At 33.7% G+C, this 12,824-nt stretch overlaps 1 protein-coding gene across 1 annotated transcript in view; it reads right to left on the bottom strand.

Moving 5' to 3' along the window:
- The window catches only part of LOC129218435 (atlastin-2-like), a 240,086-nt gene that overhangs the window by 65,936 nt on the left and 161,326 nt on the right, over window positions 1–12,824 (bottom strand). Inside the window, exon 7 of the mRNA XM_054852699.1 lies at window positions 3,085–3,141. Coding sequence (XP_054708674.1) covers window positions 3,085–3,141 — 57 coding nt within the window. The remainder of the gene's footprint in view (window positions 1–3,084; window positions 3,142–12,824) is intronic.

The raw sequence follows: 12,824 nt of genomic DNA, 5'->3' as shown, positions 1-12,824 counted from the left end.
TCTAATGTAACGTGGGATTTTCAGAGATCGATATGACATGGATTTATGAGGCATTTCTATGAATCTCCTCGGTAATACATTTTTGAATAAAAATAATGTCTAATGATTGCAGAAAAAATGAAAACAAGCAACTACCAAAGTTCACTATAACTACAAATAGCGGCAGTAAAAACGCGAAACAAAAGTTTAAATAAAGATATATCGAAATAAATCTTGTAACAAAAATTGCTTTTATGATAGAACCAGAAGCAAATAAAGCGGTTAATTTTCGTTATACAAAACATAATTTTCCACTATTTAACCAGTATTAAAATTAATTTAGGATCAAAATAAAACGTTTTAAGTGTAGTTTACTTTTGTTTGAATAAGATTTTACTAGGAAATGCGAAATACAAGAGACAGAAAAGATCTTTTAACAATTAAAAAAAAATTGATCTGTTAAAAAAACCATATTCTGTTACAGCATTGTTAAATTACACTTAATCAGTGGCGTAGCAAACTTGGATGTCAACCGGGGTGGTAATCTGGGCTATCACCCCTCACCCCTCCCTATCAACCAAAGGCGAAAAAAAACCTTATTCAATGTTCGATGAAAGAAACGAAGTTCATACAATATTCATAAACAAAACGAAATTGTGTCCCCCCCCCCGAGAGGGACATCATCCGAAATAAACGTTTCCCTCGTATTGATACCAATGCATTTGAGAGATTATAAAACATATGCGAATTTCTGTTGGTATTTACATTTTTCCGGAACTCTTACATGCGTTTTGGGTGTCTCCGCCCCCCCTCCCCCACTCCATATGAGTACCAGCCGCCTCAAATGCCCTTCTAGTGAGACCAATATGTTTGATAGAAAAAAAATATTTTTTTTTCATGTTGGAAATAAAATTCAGAATTGAAACATCGAAATTTCTCATATTCATTTTAGTGTCACACTCTAGGGGGTGTCACCCGGCTTAGCCCCGCCCTGCAAAATAATTTTTAATATAAATTGAAATGTTGGGGAATTTTTTTTAGAATTGAAGCATTTAAATTTTTCAAAAAAAGTTGAAGATCAATTTCAGGTGCCACCTGGGGCAAACGTATCCGCGCCACCGTAGCAATGCTACTGACTTCATCAACTCACATTTATATATAAAATAATTAAATTTATCAAATAGATAAAGGAGAAAAAAAACCCGTATTTTCATATCAATCAACTAAAAAATCGCAAATTAAGGGAATATGTAATACCCCCCCCCCCCCCTGGAGCAAAAATAAAACGTATGTAGGGCACCAGTTATAAATATGCAGGAATGATTACACCTTCGAACGATATAAAACAAACGCTGAGAAGGAAATAAGCTTTCAATTTTTAACATTTATCATTTAAATTTTGAGCATAAATGAAAAAAATTTAATGTATAAATTTTGAATTTGAAAAAAAATTAGATTATTCTTCAGAAAGTGTTCAAACAAAAACGATTTATTTTGGTATGCAACCTAATAGTAAAAAAAAAAAAAACACGAAGTCTGTTGGGGGGGGGGGGGGCGATCGCCCCAATCGCCACCCCCCCCCCCCTGTGGATCCGCCACTGCATCTTCATATATACAACATCACAGTATATACTCTGTTTCTAGTGTGGTGTTGATCTATAACGGGGGCCAAGTAAAGAGAAATGTGACTTTTTGACATGTATTATTGTGAAATATAAAATAGTTAGGAAAACCATTGACATTAAAATGGTTCTAACTAAATTAGGGCACAAATAAATCCTGAAGAGGAACAAAGAACAGTTTTTAGTGCCAATCATATAAAATGTTATGCACATTAAGGTTTTTTCTTTTTTTAACCGACTTTAAAAAAGACTTTCTCAATTCGTCGGAATCTTTTTATGTATGTCTCTCTCGTAAACTCAAACACGCATAGACCAATTTGGAAAATTCTTTTTTTTTCGTTTGAAAAGGTATATACTTCCCAGGTGATCCTATGGTCATCAAGTCAGTATATCTGAAGATGGGATCCTTGAAAAATCAAGAAAACTCTTCAAATTCTATGAGCAAAGTTCCCTCGAGATGTACGTAAAGGGTGCAGCACCACATACACTATCCTACGTACTTATTTTATATTTACACCACTAAAAAGCAAAAAATGAATTATTTTCAAATAAAAAAAGAATTGACTTCAAAAAACAAAGAGGAACTAAAAAGTAAAAAATAATGGGTCATACTTTTGTATGATTTCCTACCCAAACGTATAAATCAAATTTATTTTACAATTCCAGCACAAAAATCAACTAAACTAAATACCCAATTACAAAATAAACACTGATTTTAATTACTGTACCATGAATTATTTTAATACCTAACTAATTATATACAATCTCTTAATTTTTAACAACCTTTTGAAGTCGGGGCCTCCTAACGTAACTGAGTAGGTTTAGATTTAAAGGCCAATTTTGCATTTAATTAAATTCGAGTTCAACTCAGGTGGGTTGTCAGTTATGTTAGGTAGTAGTTTATGGGAGGCCCAGACTTTGAAAAGTTATTAAAAATTAAGAGATTGTATATAATTAGTTAGGTCTTAAAATAATTCATCGTATAGTAATTAAAATCAGCATTTATTTTATAATTGGGTGTTTAGTTTAGTTGATTTTTGTATTTGAATTGCAAAATAAATTTGATTTATACGTTTGGGTTGGAAATCGTATGGAAGTACAACCCATTATTTTTACGTTTTAGTTCCTCTTTGTTTTTTGAAGTTGGTTCTTTTTTTATTTGAAAATAATTTATAAAACCATCAGTATACAGGAGGGAACAACTTTCTTTAAAATGTGAAAGAACATATCCCCAGTCATTCTGAGAGGGGAAGGTTACTTGATAAGGCCTGTTGAATGCATAATCACTGCAAATATTTTTTCTTGGCAGGGTAGAAAAAATCTGGCCAAGTACATCTCCACTTAAGTTCTTCCAGGAAAGATACCCAGAATAGAGCTTTTAGTAACCTGAATGCTCCATGCACATAAAAGCTTACACTTTTGTAAAGATTTTGAAATATAGCATGCATCAAAAAAGAAGAAGAAAGAAAGAAAAAAAGCATACTTGAAAAGGACGCTCCTTTGTATCTTCTAAGGCTAGTCTTCCATATTCAGTGAATAACTAGAATAAAAATAAATGCAATTTTAATATGATATATTATACAGTCAAACCTTGATACATTGAACCTTCTCGATATCTCGGAAAATAATTTCCTTCCATTCTTAAGGACAAAAACCTCTAATGTATTTTTCACAGTTATCTGGAAATTTATTTTTTGAATCCCTTGATATGTCAAAATTTTTCTATGGAAGCAAGTTTCAATAGTGCTATTTTCTCGACAATTTTGGTAGTAGAACCAGCTCCAGAGACATCTACTTGAAGTTTTTCATCTTTTTTTTTCTGGAAAGTATAGGAATGATAAGGGGAAGACATAACGAAGAAATGTGGGTATGAGGGGAGAGTGTGATCTTATCTCAGTGTTTTCCCTCACAGGTTAGATTCTTTGAAATTTCCTGTGAATCATGTGCTAACATTGAAGACAGGGGGTTGATTTTTCTTAGCTGACCAATTTTCAAGCAAAAATATGAGCACGTGTTCCTCATCATCACTTTTTCAACTCCTCCAAAATGGCAGTTGAAAATCTGAATGAGCTAGAAGAAAAATTAAACTTTGATGCAAGTAAATTGAAAAGGAAAGTTGAAATTGCAACACATTTCAAAATCCCTTCCAGTACAATTTCCACAATTAAAAAAAAAAAAAAACAAAACCATCAAGTTCTTGAGAAAAACTAAAATGAAGAAAATTGTAAAAAAAATAAAATAAAAAAGAGCAAGTCTGCTTTTTTAAAAGCAGCTGACTGATTCAGCTTATATCTAGTATCCAGTCAAAAAAGAAAAAATGTTAGATATTGTAACATCAAAACAGGGATGTAAATAAATTTCAAATCTTGTAAAATAATGAAGAATAACTTGCTTATTATGCAAAGTAGTTGCATAGAACATTTGATATACATACAGGATGCTCCAGTTTTACCTGCAAGACCTCTATTTTTGCAACCGTTAGTCCTAGATGCATACTTCCAATTGCAAAAATGTTCAAAATCAGATGCAGAATTAAGACATTGAAAGTTTGAAGCCAAAAAAAAGAAAAAAAGAAAAATTAATTTGAATTTTGACATCTTGAATTCAAATTATGTTTTTCGCAATCACGAGTGTGTGTAGGCGTGTGTGTTTGTGTGTGGGGGTATGTGTGTTTGTGTGTAGGGTGTATGTGTATGTAGGGGGTATGTGTATGTGTGTAGGCATGTGTGTTTGTGTCTGTGTGCTGGCATAAGTGTGTGGGTAGTTGTGTGTATGAATGTGTGTGGGGGGGGTATGTGTGTGTAGGCATATGTGTTTGTGTCTGTGTGCAGGCATGAATGTGTGGGTAGTTGTGTGTATGTATGTGTGTATGTTTTTGTGTGTGTGTGTATGTGTAGGTGTCTGTATGTATGCGTGTGTGTATGTGTTTGTGCGTGTGCATGTGTGTGTGCGGACGGTGGAAAGCGAGGTCCTCAACATGCTAACACACCTTCAAACCGAGGACGTCCTCGGTTTGAACTAACGCTGTTTTCGCTATCAGGGGATCTGTCTTATGGTAGAAAATTGTTTTTTATTGAAATTTAAAACTGTCCTCGGTGGCCGGTGTTTACGCACTGGTGTGTGAAGTGTCGAAAAGTTTGTGTGTGAACTCACGTCCCCATTTTCATGTTATTAATCAACACGAGTGTAAGTCCTCGGTAATGCAAAGTTAATGTATGTCCGATACACACCTTTTTCGGAATTGATTTTTCTTCTCATTCTGGTTCTTTCATTGATGTTCATTAATGGATAAGTTGAAAGTTTTTGCGTTTCAAAGCACGAATTTCCTTTTGAAATGTCCCGTTAAAAAGAAAATCGATATAAGGAAGGGGTTTTTTCTTTCTTTTTTCAAACAGTTTTGATATTTTTTATTCTACTTCTTTTTGACTCAAAATTTGATAAACTAAAACAACATGGACAAAGCATAATAATTAGTTATGTAAAACCTCGTTATAACGAATTCCTATACGACGTAATTTCCACGACGGCGAAACACATTTAAAGTTTTCTTTCCACATATTCGAGCATACTTCGACCATCGGTCATTTCTCTTTGCAAAAATTGATGTTTACAACATATTGAACATTTTTTATGTTTTCAGTTGCAACAAAGCAAAATCTAAAAATAAAATTAAGCAAAAAAAAAAAAAAAAAATGTTCTCAAAATATTTTTTTGTGTTATAAATACAGTCATAGTGCTTCAAAAAGTTTATTTACATCGTTTTCTTTTTTTATTTGTTAAGTAAATATGATTTGGCATTTCGTTTAGCGGAAAATGTTTTACTGAAATATGCTAAGTTTGATTTTGTATTGTACATAAAAAAGGAAAACACGTTTGTGCAACTTCTACTGAAAATTTAAATCAAATTTTATTCAATTTGCACATTTGTTTTATATTAAATTTATAGTTTTGCAATGTCCCGTTAAAAGTAAAAGTGATATAACGATGTTTTTTTTCTTTTTTGAGACGATTTTGATATTTTTTTGTACAGTTTCTTTTTGACTTTTAACTAGATAACCTCAAACTTCGCGCACAAAACAAAAACTTATCATTGTTAAATCTTTTTATAGTGAACTCTGATAGAACGATATTTAAATTGCAAAGAAGCACATTCTAAAGTCTTCTTTCCACATATTCGTTTATCAATCATCTCTTATAGCAAAAATTGATGTTTAAAGCGTATTGATCATTTTTTACACTTTTAGTTTCGACATTAAGTAAAATCTAAAAGTAAATTTGAAAAAAAAAGAAAGAAAAGAAAAAAAAAAACTCACACTTTTGTATTACAGATACAGTCATAGTGCCTCAAAAAAGTTTATTTTTCTCTTCTTTTCTTTCCCTTAAAATAAAAATCTGTAAAGTTTATGTAATTTTTTATTTTGTTCAGAGTGAAATGTTTTTCTGAAATAAACCTATTTTAACATTAAATTTGATTTTTGTCTTACACTAAAAATGGGAAACTCCCAATACATTTGTACAACTTCTGCTGCAAATTTGAAGCAAATAACGTTTATTTCATATTCAATTTAAATTTTATTAGTTTTTGTTAACTTGATTCTAATTTCAATAGATTCTGAGTTCAATCTGTCACCGAGATCATAAATTTCATACACTGATTGAAATTTAAACATCTTAGTGGGGAAAACACTATCGCGCTTAACATAAAGAGATCGGACATGAAAAGTATTGAAAAATTGATTTCAATCTGCTGAATTTTATGAAAATGATTAATGATCTTTAAAAACTGATAATATACTACTTTATACGTGCAATGTATGACGTATCGCTAGAGTTGTACACCTCTACATAAAGTATTCATTCTCCCCCGTCGCCTAAAATTTGCGGAGACCCACCACAACCGATGACCCTAATGCGTAAAAACTCTCATACAAACTCTAAAAATTTCATATGTGCAGTGTCCGCCATGACCCCCTCCCCGCCACTTCTTTTAGTTTTATTGAAGGTTATGCATATAATCGCATTTGCTAAGCGTCAGATACACTCCGGCCTCCGAGGACCTGGAGCATACACTCCGACCTCCGAGGACCTGGAGCATACACTTCAGCCTCCGAGGACCTGGAGCATACACACCGGCATTCGAGGACTTGGTCAGGGCCGATCCTAGGGTGTCGGCCGCCCGTGTGCAAAGACCTAATGTGCCGCCCCTTAAGAGTAATTTGCATATTTTGACTAATCTTTAACGTCTATATAAATCTTTCTTTCAATTTCTATGCCAACTTCGAATTTAAAAAAGGGGGAGGGCGAAACATAAAAATGATCTTATAAAAAGGAAGAAATTTTTTATAGTAAGAAACTCCTTAGGTACAATTAATATCTTTGAAGAAAGTAATAGATACCAAAATTTACTAGTCGTAAAAACGCATTTTATAATCTTTCTTCGGTGACATCAGAGAAGGGACGGATTAAGGGGGAGGTGTCAGGGATTCAGGGGAGGAGGATTCCTCCAAGAAAATTATCGAAATTGGCGTATGAAAAATATTTTAGTTAATCTTTAGTTGTGTTTGGTTGCAAGGACAAAAGAGTCAAGTATATTCAAGGTGCATGGAGAAATTTTCGAAATTGACGTCAAATATCGCAATTTTAGGAACTTTTTCGAGACTTTAGGTGAAAGTAATGTTGCAGTTCTTTCCTAAAATTCTTTCAAAATTGAATTCAATTTGAAGCTATTTTTTCAGACCGTAGCTTAGGAAGGATCGGCGTTCTTCCCGAAAAATCTCCGAAATTGAAATTTTAAACCCGCAATTTTGGGTTACCTTTGTTGACGTTGCAAGAGGGAGGGAGATTCAATCGTCTCCCATCGGAAGATTTCGAAATATAAGTTTAAAACGCAAATTTAGGTCGTCTTTGGTGACGGTAGGGGATCTGGCGGCTATCCTCCGACAATTTCCAGGCACTATTTTTTCAAAAACCCGTTTTTGACTAGATTTGAAAACAATAGGGGAAACGTGAAAATATTCCGAACCAAAATATTTTTCGGAACTGAAATCCATTATAGGCTATTTTTGAGGAGGAAGGATTTTGGGGCACTTAAGCGGATATTTCTAAAATCGCAATTTTATATTATCTTTGGTGACGTTAACAAAACTGGGTAGCTTCTACGGATCTTTCGGATATTTTTCAACATTAATATCTGAAAAATATAACTATAGACTTTTGTCCACCTCACCTTGACGATTGATGAATATGCCCTAGCGCCGTGAAAAGTTACATAAACCTAGCAGTTCTCCTCCGGAATTCTTTAGAAATATAAGTCCCAAAATCGTATTTTAAGCATTGTTTGATAACGATGGGACTAAGAGCGGGCGGGGGTTCAGTGTGCCTTCACGAACTGTGTTTTTGAAACTGAAGTCAATTTCAGGCTAGTTTAGGCAGGAAGCTGTGGCTCCACGGAACCGTCTAAAAACGAAATTTTCAGGTATAGTGATTGCGTTGGAGAAAAGGGGGATCCGGGGTGAAAGGGGGTGGAATTAGGGGCTTATCTAAAAACGCTAATTGAGACTGTCTTTGGTAGTGTTTGTGAATGGATTTCAGGGTCCTCCACTGCAAATATTTCGAAAAATGCCAAAGCAATTTTATATGACGTTTGATGATAGGATGGGCTGTCGTCTGAAAACACGTTTTGGATTTTGGCGTCAACATTTTTAGGCTATGTTTAATTAAGTTAAGGTGGAAGAGGTGAATCAGAGACTTAATTGGGTCCTTAAGATAGATGGTTCAACCAGCGAAATTTTCCGAAATTAAAGTCCTAGAAACGCAATTTTAAGCCTTCTTTAGTTTCGTCAAGGAGGTCATGGCATCCTTTTGGATCTTCGTTTTGGAGCTACATTTAAATTTGCTTCCCGGGGCAAGGGCCCTATCCTCCTACCTGATCTGAAACCTGGCAGTTCATTCAACATTTTAATCGGAAAAATTGTCGTAAAGGGAGAAAAGTACACTATTTTAGTTCGTCATTCATATATGTTATTCTCAAGGGAGTCCTAATTGTCCACTTTTTCTCCACGCATCCACGATTGTTAACCACAGAGTTTTTTACATAGTTTGTTGTTTGAAATGCTTGCGAGAGTATCTAATCAGTATAGCTTTTTTTTAATAAATAAAATATGTCTTCATTGTTTAGGTCTATAAAAGCTTGGGGGGTAAACATTAGTGGCCGCCCTCGGAACTCCTTTCAGACGGCACCATTTCATGCTTCAGAAGGGGGCCTTTCCCCTCCCCTGTATCCATGCCTGATTATCGGTTCTGTCACAAACTTTGCAACCAAATGAAGCATGTGTTAAGAGTAGATATTCATGAACAATAAACCAACACAATGTTCCCTAACTTTCTATTTTTCTTAAACTATGTTATGCTGTCAGGAAATCGACACATACTTTGACAATTGAACATTTAAAAATCAGCATATTTATTCTGCTTATTATAAGTTCTCTTGTGAGAAATTCTAGAGGAATTTTGCTTGATTATAAGAACTATGTGATGCGACCTGCGGCCGCCCCTTGCTTTGGCCGCCCTTGTGCGGTGCACACTCTGCACACCTGCTAGGATCGGCCCTGGACTTGGTATTCACACACCGGCATTCGAGGACCTTGTACTCACACACCGGCAATCAAGAACCTGGTACTTAGCCGCCGGTAAATTCACATCGACAATTCAGTACCCTTGGCCTGGTACTTACCTTGGCGCCATGAAGAGTGAAATATGAAAAGTTTTATAGTTAATATTTTTAACAACAAAATTATTTTTAATCCTTATAAATTATGAAATTTTTTTTAAAAAAAAATATAATTGTAATACAGATGAAAATTATTGGAAGTTGCCAGTTTCTACATTTCTTCCTTTTATATATTTTTTAAACAATTGTAATACGTATGAAAGTTATTAAAAGTTGCCAGTTTCTTCTTTTTATTACTTGCTACTCTCGCAGAATATTCAGTGAAATTTTTCATGTGCTTTTTTTATCAGTATTCTGCGGAACTGAATACCGAATAGTCAGTAGCCTATTTTAGAGGAGGGGGCAGGGACCCTGGGCTCTCCCAAAGGGATAAATTAATTTAGCTATTTCATTTATTATTTGCATTGACTTCTCTATTACATTAAGATTTTTTTTTTTTACAGTTTTTTAAAATGAACACAAAGCATACTTGAGTAAAAGCATTTTTGTCTGTTAAAGAAATAATACTGGAGTCAGAGGCCAGAGTGACAGAATAAATTAACTCACTGGTTTCAAATTCAAGGGAACGTAATAGCGCGATTCCTCCAGTATTTATTCTTTAATAGAATCTATAATTACCATTTTAAAAATAATGTGTAGGCTTACTTAGAAGAGTCATTTAGATCCAGGAATGTTCGAGATAATAGATTTTTTTCCTTCAGCTTATAAAAAATGAAAAATGAAAGAAATCACATGGTAGTTTCTTAGCATAACCATAATATCAATAGAAACGGCATGCAGTATCAAAATGTTATATCAACTGCATCGCGGTTTTAAGAAAAAATCAGCAACTGCTTTGAAATTCGCAAAGAAATAGTTTCTGAATTCTTCAATGAAACTTATATGTCATGAAGCTACGATTTTCTTAAATTTATGATAGTTATAGTTAAAATATAAATTAGTTTATAAAAACTGTAATATAAAGGGTTTTATGTATTCAATTGCTTGAAATTTTAAAGATATTTTACATCCGCATTCAAAGTGTATTAGTTCATAATACTTATGTACAAGAGTAGATTAATTGCCTTGCGAGATCCTAAAAAATATATTAAAAAAAAAATATCCTGAAAACTTTTGAAAGAAACATTGAATCGGTGGGGGGGGGGGGGGGGAGGAGGTTCAACTTCCGTCGCCCCTCCAAAAATTATTTCTGTATCTGCACCTCCGAACATGTTGTCGGAGTTTAATAAAACCGTAGGAAACTCAGTGGGTGTCCATTCCCCTGCTTTCGCCGTTCCCCTAGGGTGTTGATGCGCGTGGGGTTTATGATTTTCCGGGAAGACACCATTGGTCCCACAAAGGAGATTAGTCTTTGTGTCCATAGCTTTGAGGCAAACCACAAAATTGACTCCAGATGGGCCATTTTCTTTTAACCTCTATATGAGGGCTACTTCATTCATTTGAAAAAAGCTGGGAGGAAAAACTAGTTCGTAACGTCAGAGTTGTTACAAACTTAGGGGTTTGAGATCTGTCTTAAGTTTCCCACGTTTATTTCTCGAGTTGTTATTTTTTATGTTTGATTGTTATTTTTTAAGTTTGTTTGTTTGTTTCTGTTTCAAGTAATTTTGTTATTTCATATGCAAATTTGTTATATTTAAATTTATCTGTTGAGGAGATAATAATGTCAATTGTGCTGTTGCAACATGCAGCAATTACTATCGAAAAACCAAGGGTTGTAGAAGAATTTGAAGAAGTTTTCAAAAATATTCACGGAAAAAATAATATTTACAAAGGCAAAGGTGTCACTAAGGATTTGTTTCATATACTAGAAAACAAGTATCCAAATTTATGTAAAGATGCATTGAAAAAAAAATCGAATTCGAACGATTCGAATACGACATTTAAACCGATCTTTCAAAAAAAAGAAATGAAGATAAAAAAACAAAAGAAATGGCTCCACTCTAGCTTAAACACTTCTGCTAAATAAATGCATTTTATTAACATATTTAAATCAATAGTAAGAAACTTCAGTTCCAATTAAAAAATAGTCATTTTCAAAATATTAACTTTTACAATTTTTAAACAGGCCAGCCATTAAAGCTACCAGTCCTAAGCCTGGATAATGTGTGAAGGAAAGTTGTGGTTTTATTCATCAAAATTTAAGGCCACTGCCACTCAAACTTGTATATGCAATGACATCATGCTAAAATTCAGTAAAGAAAGTGGCATTAAAAATACAATCTTAGGTGTTAATGCTCGAGCGTTTGAAGAGAACAGAATGCATGAGCTTGGAAAGAAAATTAAATAATATATATTGAAACAAATTTTCTGCTTACAGAAACTTGAAAAATACTTCTGAAAAAAGATTTAATGCACACAATTGTCAATTAGAATAAACGAATGCAATAGTAGACAAGACTATTTCTCTTATTGAAAAATAGCAGTAAATACTGGGAAAAAATTATTTTGATACGTATTTAGACGCATTCTTTTTTGAAAACAGTGACAATAATAATATCCATCGATATGTTCATGTTCAAGCAATGAATATTGCTGATTATTTATTTACAGTAGACTCTCGATTATCCGGCTCGCGACTATCCTGAATCCGGACTATCCGGCCTGGTTAAGAATGTTTGAAATCGGTCATTTGTAAAACTGGTCATGGAAGTGCATGGGGAAAATAAAGAATGCTAAAATGTTTTTCATTTTTTACCCCGTCTGCAACCTCCGTGCATTCTGATCCCCCAATAATTTAGGTGGCACATTAGTTAGAAGCTGTCTCGCGGTCACTTTTGCACACGACACTTATCTATTAAATAAAACAGTAAGTACTACTTCTGCTTTTGTTTTTTATCTAAAACATGTAATTACATGTGTTTTAAATTAAGTAGGAGATGGAGTTAGAAAATTGAACTCCGTCCTATCCGGATTTTTTGTTATCCGGACTGCCAATCTGCCACATTAGTCCGGATAATCGGGAGTCTACTGTATTTATTTTTCTTTTGAGCAGAAACTCGTAAAATGTTGCGTTATAGTTTCATGTCAAAGATTTATTTAGTAATTCGAAACATCAGTTCACAAATTTAAATAAACGTTTTACATGCACAGATTGAAACGCCTTGTACTCAACGCAGGTGAATGAAAGCAGAGAGATTTGTCATAACGATGACGTCACGAGTCTCCCTCTTTGATTCCCTCTTTTCGTCGCTCCGTGACACATCCCTTCTATTTTCTACGGCCCCTTTATATTTTATTTTTAAGTTTTTTGGTTTTAAAATTTATTTGAGGTGAAAGTTTTTGAAAGTTAAAATATATTTTCTTGTAACCTATCCTTATTACGAAAACAGAAAAAAAAAAACTCTATGGACTTTCAGTTTAATATAAATGTATTGCGTATAAAAAAGAATAACTTTTTTTTTCATTAATCTATTTTCAGTATTGCGGTTTGTATGCTCGAATTTGATATTAATTTTGTTCGAGTATAGTGAAAAAAAAGAAAGCTTTTAAAAGCG

Source organism: Uloborus diversus, chromosome 3 (assembly GCF_026930045.1).
Source record: "Uloborus diversus isolate 005 chromosome 3, Udiv.v.3.1, whole genome shotgun sequence".
In the NCBI taxonomy this organism is placed as follows: domain Eukaryota; kingdom Metazoa; phylum Arthropoda; class Arachnida; order Araneae; family Uloboridae; genus Uloborus; species Uloborus diversus.
This window is presented reverse-complemented; position numbering and strand designations above follow the sequence as displayed.